Here is a 17,914-nt window from a genome sequence, read left to right as displayed (position 1 = left end):
CTCCAACCAGGACTTACTGCAAAGAACAAGACTTATCTACCTAACTGTATTTTCAAAACTGAAAACATATTGATACCAAGAGAGAGAGAGATCATAAGTAGGTACAAGAAATAAGACATTGAATTTTTTGCTTTAATATTTCCTATTAATCTGTTTGATATCTAGCATATATATATATATATATGTGAAGTCAGTTAAGCTTGTCTGGACCTGGAGGCATTAGAGTAAGAAACACAAACTGTGAAATTGGTCTTCACTTCATTATGGATAATAGAAAAGAATTAAGTTGTTTACTCTTTTCTGTTATCTTTCTTATTCCTACCATCCCTTGGTACACCAAATTAAAGGCACTCTAATATATCATATGCAATGTAACAAAAGACACACTGTTTAGCTTTGTTCCATTTCACAAAAACATTGAATCACTTTATAGTTATGATACTAAAAAGTGATGCAACTATAAAGGTTCCTACATAAAGTTGGAGGAAAAGAACAGAAACAATCCTAGTACATATAAAGATAGTGATTCCAGCTGTTTCAAAGTGAAACAATAGTTACTTGACATTTTTCACACACTATTCAGCGTACAAGATGTGACAGTTCGTTGGTTATAATTGGAGAGATGAAGCTGAACGGTGTGTGGGACTCCATCTCCCACTTAATCATGTCAAGTTTCATCAAATGGCTTGGTTTGTAAGAACATGAATAGATGAGGATAATGACCAATTAGCAATGTAGACCCTGCTACAAATGTTTTACATGTTCACGGCCAAACATGGCACTAACTATAAAGGCTTCCAATCACTGTCTATGACAATATGAGATGATACATTCAAGTATTCAAATAGAAGAATTTGGTATAGTGAAATGTGTATAAGTGCTATACATTGGTATTTTCCCATTGTGATTAATATCCCTTCAAATTTTGTACGAGTGTTATTAAATTTGAAGCTAACATAGACACGGTCAAGTTAATAGGTTATTTGTCAGACAAATGGACCCCACCAGTTGAATTGATTCATATTAAAGAAATTTGATAAATTTATAATCTAATAGTGTTGAATAATTCTTTTGTTCTTAATATAAAAATTTATCATTTGATTAAACAATCAATGAAAAATATTTTATTACAACAAATGTCATAAATAAATTTAAAACATTATTAAACAACATAGTTTTACACTTTAATCGCAATAAAAGTGAAAAAATAAAATTTTACATTGAATGGACCAGATATTTTTCTCTCAAAATAATTTAATTTCGATTTATTTTAAAACTGATTGAGTCAACTATGTTAAACCGGTCCAACTGTCTGAATCACCAATTGTATGCTCAAACTGATTGTATTGAGAAAGTTCATATCAATTTTAGTGTATAGTTGATCAGAAGAACAACCCAATTAAAACAAGTATTTAGCTCTCGATCAAATCGATCTCTCTAAACCTAATTTAATAGGTATGGTTTGCACTAACACTTTTCTTAGTTTATGGGTGAATATTGTATATACAAATAGTTGTAGAGCATCTTCACCCCAACTTGAGGGGTGAACTAAATTGAGTTAATATTAATGATAAAAAATAGTTGAGTACAAATATTTATAATTATATTAAAAACATATTATTCCAAAATAATAATTATCAGTAAAATATATAAACAAAAGATTGTAATAACAAATATTAAACTCATCACTAATTGAATATTGGAGGTATACTCAATTAAAATCTATGATATGAAATCATTGAATAATAACAAATATAGAAAATATATAATTGTGTCAAAATAACAAAAATCCAAACTAAAACTAATTAAAATAAAATATATAAAAGAAAGAATGTATATTTAAGTTTTGTTCTGTTCTATTAAAGACTTAAACTTAAATATAGTTGAATTAGTGGTAAATGTTTCTGCTATTAATTTTTTCAATAAAATCATGATTAGGTAGTTTGTAAACCCTATTATATCAAATTTATAAGAAAAGCCAGACTTGGGCCATATAGTAACATGATAATTTGTTCACAGAATGAGCTTGTCTTATGGATCATTTTCCAAGGCTTGACGATAAACTTTGGGCCTTAAAGCTTTATTACTCCGAAATAAGCGATGCGCTTTTTGGCCCCATATTTGGCAGCACAATAGGTTCAAGAAAGGAGTTGCCTACTCTTATATCTGTGCTTCCATCTATTACATTTGACTAGAGAGGAAATTCAGAATTTCTAAGACAATAACTCAGATCAGTGATACAATTCAATAGTAAGTGTCTCATAATAGGATCAAAACTAAAATAGGCTGCAATGTTAATCTAAAAAAATAGATTGTTTTTGGCTATAATAGTGTTATTTTCTGATAGTTCTCAATGTTGCTTCTAGTATGTATGAATAGTGGAACTAAAATGTTTTCTGATACTCTTGCTTTTTGCCCAAGCTAAAGGACCAAGTTAAGGCTTGACCCTCATGCCTTAAAGTTGTAAATATGTCAGTTTTAATGTTAATGCAATTACATTTTATTTATGACAGGCTAGGCTATTAGCTGAAATAGTTGATATTTTATTTATGTATTAGCAATGTGAATTTAGAAGTCAAAAGAAATTGCATAATATAATATGCTACGTGTGCTAGACCTAACATTTCCTAGAATGCTTGGATTCAACCAAAATACATAACACATCAATATGAAATATGCACTCATTCAATTGATTTAAAGATTAACTTGTACTTAATTTACTTGCAATTTGCAGAGGAAATAACAACTAGGATTACGACTTAATTATATTTAAGTTTGATATGTGTTACTTACCTCAGCCCCTTACTAATTGCATTATACTTTGCTTATTATTTTTTATATAAATCAATACAGCCGCCATCTTTTTGATAAGTAAGGCAAGGTACAGACAAATAATTAAATTAACTTTGAAAACCTCTTTAGATTCAAATTTCAATTATTGACTTATATTACAGAATTTGCTAAATGTATCCTTAGTCAAGATAATAATTAACATTACCTCAAAAAAAATATAATCAGCATTTTAATATGTACAAGCAATGAGTGAACATATCTAGCTTTCAAAAGCATGATCTAAGCATCAGGTTTGAGTTTTAAATGTTTCAAAATAAGGACAAGGTAGTTCAAGATCCACAAATTTTAATCAACATCCAACAACCTTGTACTTTTATACAAATAATATAGACTTTGGCAACATGAGCTGTCCCATTGTCAAAGAATCTAGTTGATTATTTAATAACTGATGCTTATCATCATGTCTATACAATTCAACATCTTTTATTTTTTTATTGGTGATATCCTTGCAGATCATGCACTTGCTTCAAAAACATAGGCTGGTTCATAGTGTTACTCTGCTTCACTTGGTACATCCCTGAACTTGATGCATAATTGTTAGCCATTTCAACCAGCTCAGGTTTTACAAATGGGTCTGTTCCAATATTGGCAGAGTTAAGTTGAAAATCAAAGATTGGGTTGTAGGAACCATCAGATAATATTGGACCCAAGTAATTCATATCCAAAAGATAAGTAAGGGAACAAGTCCTTGGTAACTTCAACATATCTTGTTCACCCTCATTGTTTGGTGCTGAAAGATTAATTTGGACAGAGGGGTATTCCTCTTTTGGCTCAAATGCTTTTGCCATGTGCTTCTTCTTATAGATCCTATATAAGACCCAGTCATCTAGCTGATCACACATCCATGCACAAGGGTAAAGACTAAAGGTCAGTTATAACAATAAGGAAAAATGCTTGATACACATATCTTAGAATCACATCACCTCACATCTATGTGAGGGTGGCAAAATCAGGATGATATTGTGCTGAATATCAAACAGAAAAAGCATGAAAATGTAAAGGATGCATGCTTAGTACTATTCAAATGTGGATAAATTATTAGATAATCCAAGATCATGGTCCCATATGTATCATCACTACGCATTACTTATTTCATATAATATTCTCATTTTTATTCATAAAGCAGGTAATAGAATTAGAAGGTGGTGATAATGTATCAGGGATCATTGATCTCGGACTAGCTAATAATTTCTGCCCAAGTAGAAAACACTAAATGGTTAAAATTTCAGAAAGTAATAGTGAGATCAAGGTTCAAAGGGCTTACTCTCATGGACCCAAGTTGCCTACTAGCTTCTCTTTTTGATTCGACTAGTCGATACTCATGCATAATCCAATCAGTCTTTATGCCCTTTGGTGGCTTACCCTTGTAAAAGACCAAAGATTTCCTCAACCCTATATGCTTAGACCCACTATGGATTGCCCTGTCTGTACCAGTGGCCTTCCAATACCCAGACACAGTTGCTCGGTTAGGCCTCACCCCATTTGGGTACTTCCTTTCTCTTGGGCTAAAGAAGTACCATTCATTTTCTCCAAAATCTGTTTTACCTTCATTCCATTGACAAGTAATTAATTAGTAAAACATGCAAAGAGACCTAGGAAGCACATAGAGTGATACTTTATCCATATATAACAGGATACAAATATATTGATATAGAAAAAGAATACATAAAATAATTGAAGGATATATACACGAAAAGTATATTGTATAAGCATGAAACATCCTGATATGTATCAGATACCGATACGTAACTCATTTTGAAGTTTCTGTGCTTAGTATGTAGAAAATATAAAGTGTAACACATGTAAACAAAGGTTTGATAAGTGATATTAGTATATACTTGGCAATTCCCATGGATCAAATTTATAGATATCCACTTCTGGGATGATGGATGCAGGGCATGGCTTCGACGTGGCTTGGTTACAAAGGTAATACACGATGAGTTCCTCATCAGTAGGATGAAACCTAAAGCCAGGTGGGAGTTCAGAGCTTGTTCTGCAGCCTTCCATGGAAATAAAAGTATAAGTTTGGTTTGGAACAAACTATAGAATAGTAGTTACGTGAATGTTAAGAAGAAGAAAAGTAGAGAAGGCTCAAGAGAAATCCAAGTGTTTGAAATGTTTGCAAGGAGATTGGTGCACCTTTTATCTTTGAGGGTATCTTGTCGTTTTGTATGTAGTTGCATGGCTTTGATTGGTTTAATGTATGACTTTTGTATACCTAGTATATGCTTCACTTGGCTGGCATGTTATGCCATGCTCCAATGAGGGGACCACTCTTTCACATATATCTGTTACTGACTTTGTCTATAATTCTTTGAACCCAAACTTGGATGTCTTTATCCACATTGGTTGCATTCACTTCACCATAGGAATATTATTAGCATATTGCATATATATACAGTTAATTACTTCTACATGATTGTGCAGTCAGCAATCAACTTCTGAATTCTTGGAATACTTTGAATTTAATGAGAATGATTTCATTAAACTAATATTTTATGTGGTTCATCTGATAATCTTCAAAGAAGAAAAAAAGTATAGAATTTGCAAGTGTTATTCCAACAACCCAAATTCAACAACTTTTCTTAACAACAAATCAAATTATCTTCACCCCTCTTAATTTTTATCTCTTACACGCATATTCAAAAACTCATAAAAACTAAAACATAACTTCTGAGTTGTCACAATTTGGTTATCAAAATAATAGTATCGAGAAACTTTTTTGTCATATGACTCATTTTATAAATGGCAAATTTCGAAATTACTTTGGACTCCTACTAATTCAAGTTGAGTCTTAAAAAACTCATTTATAGCACTTTTTTTTTTCTTTCTTTTCTTTTTTCATAAAATACATTACTTAAGAGGACTCCTTACTACTAGATTAATAAGTATTCAAGACGGAAACATATGATTAATTGTTGGCTTTTCATGAAAGCATAGGTCTTCTAAGATAGCAAATTATAACATTCAGTGTAATTATCTTGAAGAAAATTTATTTAACAAAGAAGATATTTCAAAAAGATTGAAATTCATAGCATTGGTGGTGGTCATGACAACTTAAGTTGTCCAAGGCTTTTTACAGTAACTAAGAAGAAAGGAAGCCAGGGAGAGGAAAATAAATGGAGAAAGATACAGTAACTAACTGGGAGCTGATCCTAATTAACTTTGCACGCATCACGTACCAAATTCACCATTACGAATGGAGATCACCTGGCCCATGTGTTCCAAGTAAGTATGGAGTTCATACTGAATTTATGAAGCATTCAGGCACCAATGTAGAGCTCAAGAAGTGTCCTCATTGCTTTCTTTTTCACCACCTTTCCATACACGTCTCTTGCCAACTTCAAAGCTTTTTCCATCTCCACAACGCCGCCACCAATTTTCTTCAAGTCCTCCATCAGGAACTTAAGTAACCTATGAATCTATGATCACCTCCAACATCTATGATGCTATCAATCACAGCACTCAATGCCGGAATCCGCCTTCCCCACCTCTTCGAACACTTGTCTGACATATAAGCCTCAGAATATGCATACCCAAATGATGCCCTCAAATAGGCTTTTCCTTTCCCCCTCATATTCCTTCTCTTCATATGTTCTTCTAATTTATATACTACATCATCCACATCCATCCCTCTTTCAAGACCAATCTAAATCTCTTTGAACTCTTGTTTTGACAAAATATCCCCCTCAAACTTGCATCTCTTACACTTGCAATGAATTCCCCATGTCATTGACATCTCCCTTCGCTTGTGCAGTGGACACAGAGGATCGAAATACGCAAAAGTGATCTCTTCATCAGCCTTCAAATCTTTAGAAGCATGAACTATCAAGTAGTCCCCCACATGCAACCGCCTTGCGTTGGGACAGCATGAATGGTTGATGAAGGAAGGAAGCAACCACAGCCCAACACCATAGCAATCATTGTTCTTTCTCAGCACATTAACAGAAACTGCATCCTCAGTGAGAGAATTGACATCTAATATGGTAAGTAACTTACTCCCCCTCACTTGACTCCATATTCTCCACAGTCTTGGGCCTAAAGATATCAATATCAGGAACCTCAAGTCCTTCATCATCTTCACCACTTGACAACATACCAATCAAATCCCTTGTTTTATGACATTTTCTCATAAAGTCTACAACATTATCAATGAAATTCTTCCACATCACTAATTGTGCATCCTCACTCAAATCTTTACCTCTCCATATACTCCTCTCATAGGTATTGCCTTTGTGACCAAAATCAATGACCCTGCATCAATGTTCTTAGTTGCAAACATTCCGCGCCCACTGATCTCAGATTTCCTTATCTGAACAGGACCAACATGCTCAGCAAGTTCTGGAGCCTTACCTTGAAACCCACTTCCACCCCAATATGAGAGATCAATTGACCCAGTTCTTGATAAATACTCAAACTTTTTGCATTTCTCCACATACCCATTAACCATTTCAGAGTTCTCAACAGCTTGAGGATCAATAAGTGTACTTCTAAAGCATTCCAAAGGGTACCTATTGAGGTTGATCAAGATCTTACCTTTACATAGCAGGGTTTTGAAATGGGTCCCATCAATCTTTAGAGCATGATCACAATCTTGCAGGGCACAGTATAAGTACCCTATTTTGAACCTTGCTTCATCACGGTTGCAGAATGCAATGCAGAGGGATTTGTGAAGCTTCTGGAGTTGATCTGGATCAGAAGGTGTTTGGTGTTGTGTGGAGAGAGTGATGAAGTGAGAATAGGCATCAATGGAGTCCTCCCATTCTTCTCTGATGAAAAGCTCTGTTGCCTTGGATCTCAGGTTTTGCATTTGTTCTGCTATTTCTTCCATTGGCCAATGTTACTTCTTTCAAATCCGAGAGAGCAAAGGGTGTTTGTTTTCTGTTTTCAAATGGAAAGTTGGTTCAAAACTTTCAGAAGTGTAACGGTCGCATTGATTATTTTACTTTTGTTGGTATATTGCCTCTTTGTAACTTTGAGTATGCAAACCATAGATTTGGTGTTGATTGCATAATAGTTAGGTTAATTATTTAGGAGTAACTATGCCTTATCATTTCAATTTGACAAAGATTTACAAGAATTAAATAGGCAACTTCACAGAATTTTTAAATGGACAATGCTCTCCAATCCACTCACAATTTTTTGCTTACAATTTTTTATGGGCAAGTTGGTGGACATCCTTATTGGGGCACCATGAGAACTTAATGTTTAAAAAACAATATAAAAATAAAATAAAATATAATGTGATTTAATGTCTAATAATTATATTATAAAATAATTTATTCAACTTCATGCAATATATTAATGTTTCTTGTTTTATCTCCCTTTTCAAACTGCACTACTCATTTCCAGCCCTAAAATTAAAGGTGATTATCAAATAAAGTAAATTTAGGTGAGATTGATTGTAATGATCGATCAAGATTATAATTATGGAGTTAAAAAATATATCAAATCAATTAAAAAAGAAACTTTTTGTTTAAAAGAACTCATCTCCCCTTCCCGAGTAGTTAGTGGAATATATGTCTATAAACACTGGGTGGTTTGTGTTGTGTACTAAATCTTAGGAGTGCTGGTATAATTTTACAGGTGTTGGGATAAATGTAATTAATTAATAAAATTACAATTATAATAAATTACTCTAGATAATAAGAGAAAATTTGATGAAGACTGATTTAAATAGTTAAATCTAACTTCAAGCTTGACTATGCTTGATTGAATGTTTAAACAAAAAATACATCAATAGCTTTAGCTAATTCATACATCTGTTAATTACATAATCAAAATAAAGTAGTTTCCTCATGGTAACCACAAAAGATACCAATAAAACGGAGACCAAGCTGCTACCACCTTAAGATCCATCTGCAAATTAAGAGGACCTTTTAAAATGAATTCTATAGGGAAAGTTATTAGTGAAAGTAGCTTCTGTACAATAATAACACATCAGTGAAAATATGGCTAGCCATGGTTGATGCAGTGAAACAAATTTGTACCAAAGACCAAGCATATAACATATATATTTTAAGAAATATAAATTCAAAAAACATGACATAATTTTACCATTTTGCTCAACTTCTGACCAAAAGGATGATTGCACTAAGGTAAGCCCTCTAAGTCTATCTCTTCAGAATGTACATTCCATCTCTAAGTTCTAACTTCTCTTCTGAGACCAGACCAGATAAAAAGCTTTGTAGTTGTTGGAGTGACTTGTCATATGTGGGATCGGTAATGCAAAACATCTGAGGAAGTAAACAATCATGTCATTAATGTAACTGATCATGCTATCTTTGTTCAAAGTTCAAACATTATGGAGGCTTCAAATCATTCTTACCTTGAGGGTATTGTGAATTCGATCTAATGCCATGCTGCCAAAGTTTGTAAGCATTCCCAGAATAAATTTCTGTCATAAAACAAGCCCAGATAAATGATCTTCACTAATATGCATTGCATACTCACTGATGTTCAAATTCTTAACAACCCATAAACGACAAACTTGGACATCCTAGACCATCAAAGGCAAAAGGTTGTGTTTGACATTCGGAAAACTATGAATAACATAATAATATGATAAAGGACTGCTTTTTTATATATTTATTCTAGGAAGATCTTCCTTTATTAAATAGTTTTCCTTGCCCAAGGTGCAGATGAAAGGAGTCCATTTTGTTGTCCAAGGTTTCAAAAAGTTGCTACAACATATTTATGATTTATCCACCAAAGAGCAAATAGTGTACATTCTAAGGATTCTAGTTTTAGTAGTTAACTTTTTTATTGATTGATTAAAAATATGAAACTAAATCGCAAATATCAACTAATCATCACTAATTCACTACCATTCAAATATAACAAAGAACATTATCACATACCTCATACACATTCATCTCCTTACGAAGTTGATCCTCCACAGAAGCCACAGATCTCTCTTCCTCCTCATCACCTCCTAGAAGTTCCTGAGTATTACCACTACTGCCTCCATTCTTACTTGTCTCAGCTAAGTTTTCCAAAATGGTGTATACATGGTCACCGGAATCTGCCCCTGGAGACTCTGCAATGATCCCCTGGTACAAATAGACACCCATGAGTATTTATTTTAATCTTTACTTATTAAATTATTTTATGGTTTTAAACAAGAACATTCACAGCTATGAAATTTGAACTAGATTGAACAGCTATACAGATTTTAAATTTATCTTCTGGGTAATAGTCATGCCGTTGAAACATTAGAGTGATCATATGTATATGAACATCAATGCTGATTTTGTAAAATAACTGGGAACTTCTGTTACAAAAAAGCCATCAGAAGTTGGCCAATGGATCAAGAAAATGGTAATGAGTCTACACAAGCTAAATATAATTATTCTGAGAAGTGTGTGTAGTGTGTACTAATACCTAAAAGAACACAACAGAGTATGTGGCATTTCAGACCTACCTTGCTTATCCAAAAATTTATTCTTCGATTCAATACATCCACAGGTATTCCAATAGCAGCGGCAAGATTTTTAGAGGTCCAACTAAAAATATAATAAAATAATATTATTGCACAATCAAAACAATAAACTACAGGTATGCTAGAATGCTGGGGGTATACCTTATTTGGTCTTGAAATTGCATAATGATAGATGCATGAACAGGGGCAACTGTGAATTGCATTACCCTGTCTTCAAACTGCAACTCCAACTAAACAATTGGACACATATATATAGAGTTAGGAAAAAATATAAAAATGACTTGTCAAGTTCAAAGAACTGTGCTTAATAGCAGCAGACAACAAAAGATCCAAAACAGTATGCAGCAACTAACCTTGACGGTGCCAAGACTTTTTTTCCACTGTAGCTTACGGGGGGTTTTGATTTCACTAAATCTCTTTGCATAATCAGACAGAAGCTGGTCAACAGGCTCAGGCAGGTTAAGGGGCTCATCCTGTAATTATTTTAAAAGTTAATCATAGAACATTGAGAGTTCTGCATGACAAAAATAAAATTGTTAAAAAACTAATTTGGCCCAACAAATGATGATATCAAGAGGCAAGAAAGGTGCGAAAGTGTGCTTGATTTAATGCATCATGTTGAGATAGACTTAAAATAAAATGCATGAGAAAAGTAGAGGTAACTGAACTTCAATGTAAGAAAACTGTTATTAAAGATGCTATAGCAAATATCACTCACTAGTTTAAATAAATTCTAAATGAGTTCACATGTAGTCAGTAACACTAAAACAGAACATTACATTTCAAGTTGTTTACAGTGCTTGAAAACACTCAATCCAAATTTAAAATCTGATTTCATGTGTTTTACTTTTTACCTTTTCTTTTGGAAAGCAAATACAATCAACTCTTAAAGTATGCATAGTGAGTAGTATATTTATTTACTTTAGGAAAATATAAATGTATCTCAACAAATGACAAAAAATAAGTACATGAGCAATAAGTGACAGAGAAAGATGGAGACTGAAAATGGAAAGTCTGCTAAATTATGGATTATATTTTCTTATGATAAGGTGAGAATGAATTATCTAAGTTGATTTGAATTTAGAAACTACGGTATTGAGACATGGGAGAGCCCTAAATATGCGAATGGAAAGGAGTAAACTGTAAAGGGTTAAATTATAATCTCTGCCTCTCGCAGAAGTGATTCTTATGGAACAAAATTAGTATAAGAAGTGAGTGATTGGGTACTGCTTGATTGTAAAAACTACATATAATAGTAATAAAAGAATTCTAATAAAAACTTTATTGGCATTTCTTCCCAAGAAGTCACATTGCTGAACATAAATACAATATACAAGCTAAGATAAAGATGACTTTGTATCATAATATAAATGAATCAGTTTCCCCCTAACAATACCTGTATTGGAGGCCAGAAATTAGAAGACATGATAGTAGCAGAAATTGTATCCATGGATATTGCATTTTCTCCACCTGAGAGTGCATCAGCAAATTTGTCAAAAGGATTTCAAGGAAAATAGTAGTTGAAATTGTCTTTGGCCATGATCACAAACATGGAGGATGGGAATTTTGGAAATTACTTGTCTGGGATGACTGACTTATGGTAGCTTTAACGTTAGTGTTGATTCTCTTCGAGCCAATTAGATCATTGAGCATGATCTCACATTTTTGCAGGCTGCTCTCTCCGAAGTGTATCTGCAGAGATAAAGCATGAACAAATGCTTATGTATAATACTAAAATTGACAACGAATACAGGCAAAATAACAATATATTAAGTACCTTAAGGAGTTCTAGAGTACGTATCTCTGAGTCAATATCATAATCCGATTTATTGAGAAGTTTCTCAGCAAGCATGGTTCGATATTCGTGAACTAATTGATCTTTTGAACCAATTATGCCAACAATCATCCCAAGTATGTCAACCTTCCTTTGGTTTCTGCTTCCCTTATATGGATCTGCTTCTACAGGGTCAGGTTGCCAACTGCTTGGAAATACCCACGAAAAAGAATTATCAATTTCATAATATGGCAAGCAGAATAATATATTCCCATATCCGCAGCAATGAGAAGAGTGAAAAAATCTGAGCATCGAGCACACAAATATACCGTGTGGCATTTATCCATGCTTGTCTATCATCAGTGTTAAAATCATCATCAACACCAGCATCCTCTTGAATTTCCTCATCTCTGTTCAACTCTTCGAGAAGGCTATCTCCAGGATTTCCAGATGCACTTGAATTTCCACCAGTACCATCTGTCAGCATGGTCACTATGCACTTTATGGTATCTCTCCTTCCTCTTAAATAATCCCTTATTGGTTCACCAACTGCCTCAAGGAAAACACCTGCAGGGTCTATTGTCCTAAGGGCTTTAATTGTCGAAACATATTGGTGCAATATATCATTAGTTGATGCGCCTGCAGTGAGCAAGCGATAACGGAGTGCTGAAATAAATGACTCCACCAGCTTTGAATGTTGTCCAGTGTATTCAAGACACAATTTTAAGTCTTCAATTGCAGGAGAGCTTCAAATATTGACAGAGAGAATAAATAAATGCTTAGAAGACATGACATAAACAAATGAGTAAGGATCTAGAAAAGAATTAATAAAATGTGTTAAGATAGGTCAAGTGGTGCAAGTGCTTATTGTTGAAAATAATAAACTACTCAAAATCGTAGCATGGAAATGTATCATGCAAGAGTTGATAGCTAAAGTCAAGCATAATAGTTCAAACAAAACCACACTTTGAAGGAAAACATATCCGAGCCTAGAACAATCCTCATTATCCACTGCTATGGCAGGAAGCTATAACCACAAAACATGTTTCATTCAACAAAATTGTGTATTGACATTCAATTTACAAAGACATAAAAGAGGGCAACTATTTTTTTCTGATTGAAAACCTCTAAGGAAAGGAGAGCATTATAATTAGCAAACTACCTCTCAGGATAATCAACAATTATCTCAAATAATTTGTCTATTCTTAAATCTTGTAGTGTTTCATAAGCAAAATATTCTAGCCGCAACTTCCATCTAACAAGCCCTTCAGATGGAGTATCAATTCCAGGACAACATGAAGATGGTTGCGATGCTAAAGGTGATTTGATGCCGGATGAAGTACTCTCGTAACTAACTGTGTCACCAAGATAGACAAGAAGGGCATGCAGAAACTGGAGAGGTACAGCCTGAATGATCAAGCAGAATATCATGTTAGAATTGTACAAGATTTATTTTTCCAGAGAGGCTAGCATTGGCAGATAATATATTTAGATTTTAGACAGAATATACAGTGACTGTCCAGTTTTCAGAAATGTAAAAAAAAAATGAAATTACTCTTTCTACTAACAAACTTGGAATTTGCATGTAGGTACTTTTACTGAGTAGAGTTAGTAGTTAGTGCATATGATCATTTGATATTTTGACACGACTAGTAATTTAAGTCCATGCATTTTTTTCCATGGAAAAAGACGATAAATCAAATGAAGCATAAAAAAATATTATTTGATAGAATCTATGAATTTAATAATCACAATAAAATGGCTTGCAGAAAACAAGTGAAGGGAAACTCAGCATGTGACATGAATCTATTCAAAATAAGCTGAAGGACACAATCTCTCCACTGCCGAGATAAGGCTGAATATATCGACCCTCTCCAAACCTCTTTAGGTGGGAGCCTCGTGCATTAGGTCATCCTTGGTGTTAGTTTTGTCAATTTAGCAATGTTTTACAACAGTTTGGCATGATTCACAGGAAGGTAAATCATTCTGTGTATTATAAACAGTCATCTCCTAATGAATGCATCTATCACAAGAGTGTTGAAGATCTGAAATATCAGTTACATTAATGCGAATATTTCCAATATTATTATTTCCAACAATAGGAAATGCTTTGGTGGTTAGTCATCATTTGATCAACCAATCTGAGTCTTCTTTATCAAATCCAAATTTCTACTAAAGCTGATAACTTGCTAATTGAATAGCAACAAGTACTGCAACATTCACCTATTAGAACCTGAGCCAAATTCACATCTGTAAATATAATTTTAGTCAAAACTATGATCCAATCTAGTTTTTTAAATAGTAAGTGAAGTTTGAAACGTAATTTGCATAATTAAACTGGCAAAAGAAAAAATATTCCTGTAGTGAATTTGCATTCATGCTAAAATGACATGTAATTCTAGAGTACTAATGTAGTTAACTTGTGCATGAAGGATCAAAATTAAATAAAAGATTAACGTGTCCTGTGTCAGATATAATGGATTGCGAACATGCACAAACATATTTGTAATGCAAACCTGTATCCAGCTTTGAATAGATTGTAAAACAGAACTCCTAAAATCATCATCAGCTACACTATATACTTTTGCCTGTCATCCAGACAAAAGAAAAACAAATGTCACCCAAAGGTTAGACTCACACAAAGAGATTGAAGGGGAAAAAAACAGATTTTGAATATCAGAAACATAGTCACCTTTAGAAGTAAAAATATAGCAGAAGCATAAGCATCTTCAGCCATAGAAGTAAATCCAAGATTTCTAAGACCAAGAACAACTTTTCCAATGCTCTTCACTATTCTGTTGTTTTCTAAGAACTTATTATCATTATAGCATTCATCAACGTCCATTGCACTTGCCTTGTTGCATTTGCCGGCGTTTCCTTTCTCATCTAAATCCATCCCATCTTTATTTTGAGTTGTATCATCTTGGAACTCTCCATCCATGATTGTACTTAACTCCTCAAGTCTTCTTTTAAAATACCAATGCAATATAACTAACAGTAGCAAAGGAGAAAAGCAAAGTGAATCATAAGCTTGTCAAGAAAAATTGGCAAAGAAAAGGGTAAATGGTGACAGAAATAGCAGTAGCTATATTTCTAATAAGAAAAACTTCATTGCAACTATAATTTTTTTATGAAGGTCAAAAGAGATCAAGAGCTGAAAATATTCCACTTAGAAGTTAGAACTGACCTAAACACATACAGTTTTGCTAACTATAGAGCAATGGTTGAGGAACCAAAAATGAAAACACACACATACATTTTTGCTAAATGTAGGGCAATGGTTAAGGAACCAAAAAAGAAAAGTTCTTTTGTGGAAAACTAAATACAACACTCTTTAAATTTTTAATTACAGCACTTTTCAAAGCAAACCTTCTTTTTCATAGTTCCTAAACCATTATCCTAAGGGCAATGGTTAGAAAAACTGGAAACCTACATATTGATAAGAAAACAAATATTATTAAAAGAGAAAAGTAAAAAAGAAGAGGATAAGTTATCTTCACAAGCATAACAAAAGTAAAAGCTTAAACCTAAGTTACAGAAGCAAGCAAAAAAGCATGTCAATCCCTTCACATGTCTAACAAATAAGCACAAGTAGAAAACCCATGAGCTGCGCACCAAAGGGGTGTCAAAAGAATAACTCTATCCTACACAAAATCTATGGTCAAAAGGGCAAACTATGTTAAAGCTATATTACTTGTATACCAAACCGACCTATACTACTCACATATCACAACTAATGACAACTAACTTTCATGTAATCATTAGGCAAACAGTGAAAACCAAGAGATTTCTCAACACAATTCTATGAACAAATCAATCAACTATTGAAAATAAGAAAAGGCAAGGGCCAGCATTCACTTATGAAATGGCAAGCCCACGTTAAATTTAACAAAGAAACATTGAACAGCTTAAATGCCTGGAAAATTTTGAGGAAGCGTAGCCATTAGTACAGAAGAGACAATCCATTGATACTTAGAGGTAAGGTAATTCCTTTCTCCTAAATCATGCCTTTCTCCTGACACCTGATCCTTGTAAGACTGGAAAGCGTGGACCAACATCAACAGACACTTTTCCTGATACTGTTTCTCCGAAGAGATCTCTTCCAAAGCAGTATACAACACACTCTGAATCTCATCCTCGTCAATCTGTTTGCAACACTTATAACATTAACTCTTGAACAAATAGAATCCATTAAAATTAAGGTTTGTGGTATACTCACATTGAGATCATCGTTCTTGTTCAAAGCCGCAACATGACTGTAAGGATCAAAATGCCGCCAAAATCTTGATGCCCCATTTCGTTCAAACGTTTCCTATGGCCAAAAAATCAAACTTTCAACCATAATTAGTTTTAAAAAAATCAAAGTTATGCTATTCAAACACAGATTTTTTAACACCACTAACCTGCTTAGAAAAAACAAAAGCTACAATCTTATACTCCTATTTACACCATTTCTTACACAATGATGTACAAATACCATTTCTTATACCAACCAGTACACATTATTAACTACAAATTCAATTTTTTTCGTGGGGTTACCTCTAGAACGTGAAAGAAGTGGTCTCGGACGAGGGATTCGAGGCCGAATTTGCAGAGAGCGTGAATATGAGAAACGAAGTCAGCACCAACGGAAAGGTCACCGTCACCACTAACAAGTGACTGTGTTGTGCTGCAGAAGCCATTGTAGCTATCGATGATTTGATGAATAGAATCTTTAGTGAGAGAATCGAGAATCCCTAGATTGAAGAAAGAGGTGTTGGTTTGTTCTTCCATTGAAGTGAAGGTTTGAGTTATGAGGAAGTGGGAAAGTGGGAGTGGAGTTTGAATAGAAAGGATTAAATGGGGTATTGGGGAAGGAACTAGGATCTTCTGTTCTGATATTTTCCCGTCCTCATATCTCATGTCAATCATATCTCACTATATCACATAAAAATGTGAAGTTATATTTGTTTTAATTTTCTTTTTTAATATGTGTTAAATTTCTATTGAATTGAGACAGAGATACAGAAAAGTGCGACAGTTGATCCCATTCTTATTAAGGGATTTCATTTTTACTTAGACATGTACGACAACCATTTTTTATTTTTACTTTGTTAAAAAAATAGTTCAATCATTGAGACTTCTCACCACAATTTCTGTAACAATTGTAAAATTATCTTATTTCTTAAAAAAAAAAGTTAAGATTAATCTTACCTCTACTCATGCAATTATTTTAGTACTAAAGAAAGAAAGGAAAATTACACTAAGTGATGTAAATCCAAATCAAGAAAGTATTGAACAATATATCCCAAACTTCAAACTGAGATGTTACATGCACTCTTGATATTTGCTATCTAATCTATAAGCATGTCAATTTCTCTCAATGACAAATTGAATTTTGACAATTTATCTATCAGCTAATCAATTATGAATCTTCTTGACCAACTGTGTCAATTAACTTGATCCAACTTCAAACTTAGTTCCACTACTAGAAATTTTGTTAAGATAGTTAAATCATTCGAGTAACTAGAGTGTTTAATGATTACAATTATACTTCTTACTCTAATTATATTAGATTTTATAATATAATACCATCTACATTCAGCTTCATGTATGACTTCCTCTCTTGCAATTGTAAACAAAATATTTAAAAAAATAATACCTTAAATAATGAGATTTTTTTACCTCTTATTCATGAGTCATTAAAGTATAAAAATGTGTATCTCATTGACTCAAGTATAGAAAATTAAAGAATATTGTTTGTGACTAAAATGTAGACAAATAAAAGTATTTTGAGATTTAAAAACCAAAGTGAGATGTATTTAATTAAATCTTGGGTTTGAAAATGAGTTTCATATCTATATATA

General features: G+C 33.2%; 2 protein-coding genes and 1 pseudogene across 2 annotated transcripts; all 3 read right to left on the bottom strand.

Annotated features, from left to right (window-relative positions):
- Positions 3,002-4,988, bottom strand: LOC109349552 (NAC transcription factor 29-like). The gene is made up of 3 exons (XM_019590391.1): positions 4,692-4,988; positions 4,118-4,398; positions 3,002-3,683 (listed from the first exon to the last, which is right to left on the bottom strand). Exons 1-3 carry the CDS (start codon positions 4,858-4,860, stop codon positions 3,285-3,287), a joined length of 849 nt encoding a protein of 282 aa, XP_019445936.1. The 5' UTR covers positions 4,861-4,988; the 3' UTR covers positions 3,002-3,284.
- On the bottom strand, positions 5,698-7,836 carry LOC109349551 (annotated as a pseudogene).
- On the bottom strand, positions 8,487-16,918 carry LOC109349549 (anaphase-promoting complex subunit 2). The gene is made up of 17 exons (XM_019590390.1): positions 16,608-16,918; positions 16,288-16,380; positions 15,985-16,213; positions 14,761-15,059; positions 14,585-14,656; positions 13,231-13,475; positions 12,398-12,814; positions 12,072-12,273; positions 11,872-11,986; positions 11,691-11,764; positions 10,648-10,767; positions 10,436-10,524; positions 10,277-10,358; positions 9,714-9,905; positions 9,182-9,250; positions 8,911-9,089; positions 8,487-8,712 (listed from the first exon to the last, which is right to left on the bottom strand). Exons 1-16 carry the CDS (start codon positions 16,839-16,841, stop codon positions 8,967-8,969), a joined length of 2,655 nt encoding a protein of 884 aa, XP_019445935.1. The 5' UTR covers positions 16,842-16,918; the 3' UTR covers positions 8,487-8,712; positions 8,911-8,966.

This window comes from Lupinus angustifolius, chromosome LG06 (assembly GCF_001865875.1).
Source record: "Lupinus angustifolius cultivar Tanjil chromosome LG06, LupAngTanjil_v1.0, whole genome shotgun sequence".
NCBI lineage: Eukaryota > Viridiplantae > Streptophyta > Magnoliopsida > Fabales > Fabaceae > Lupinus > Lupinus angustifolius.
The sequence above is the reverse complement of the archived record's forward strand: the minus strand, read 5'-3'. Positions and strand labels throughout refer to the sequence as shown.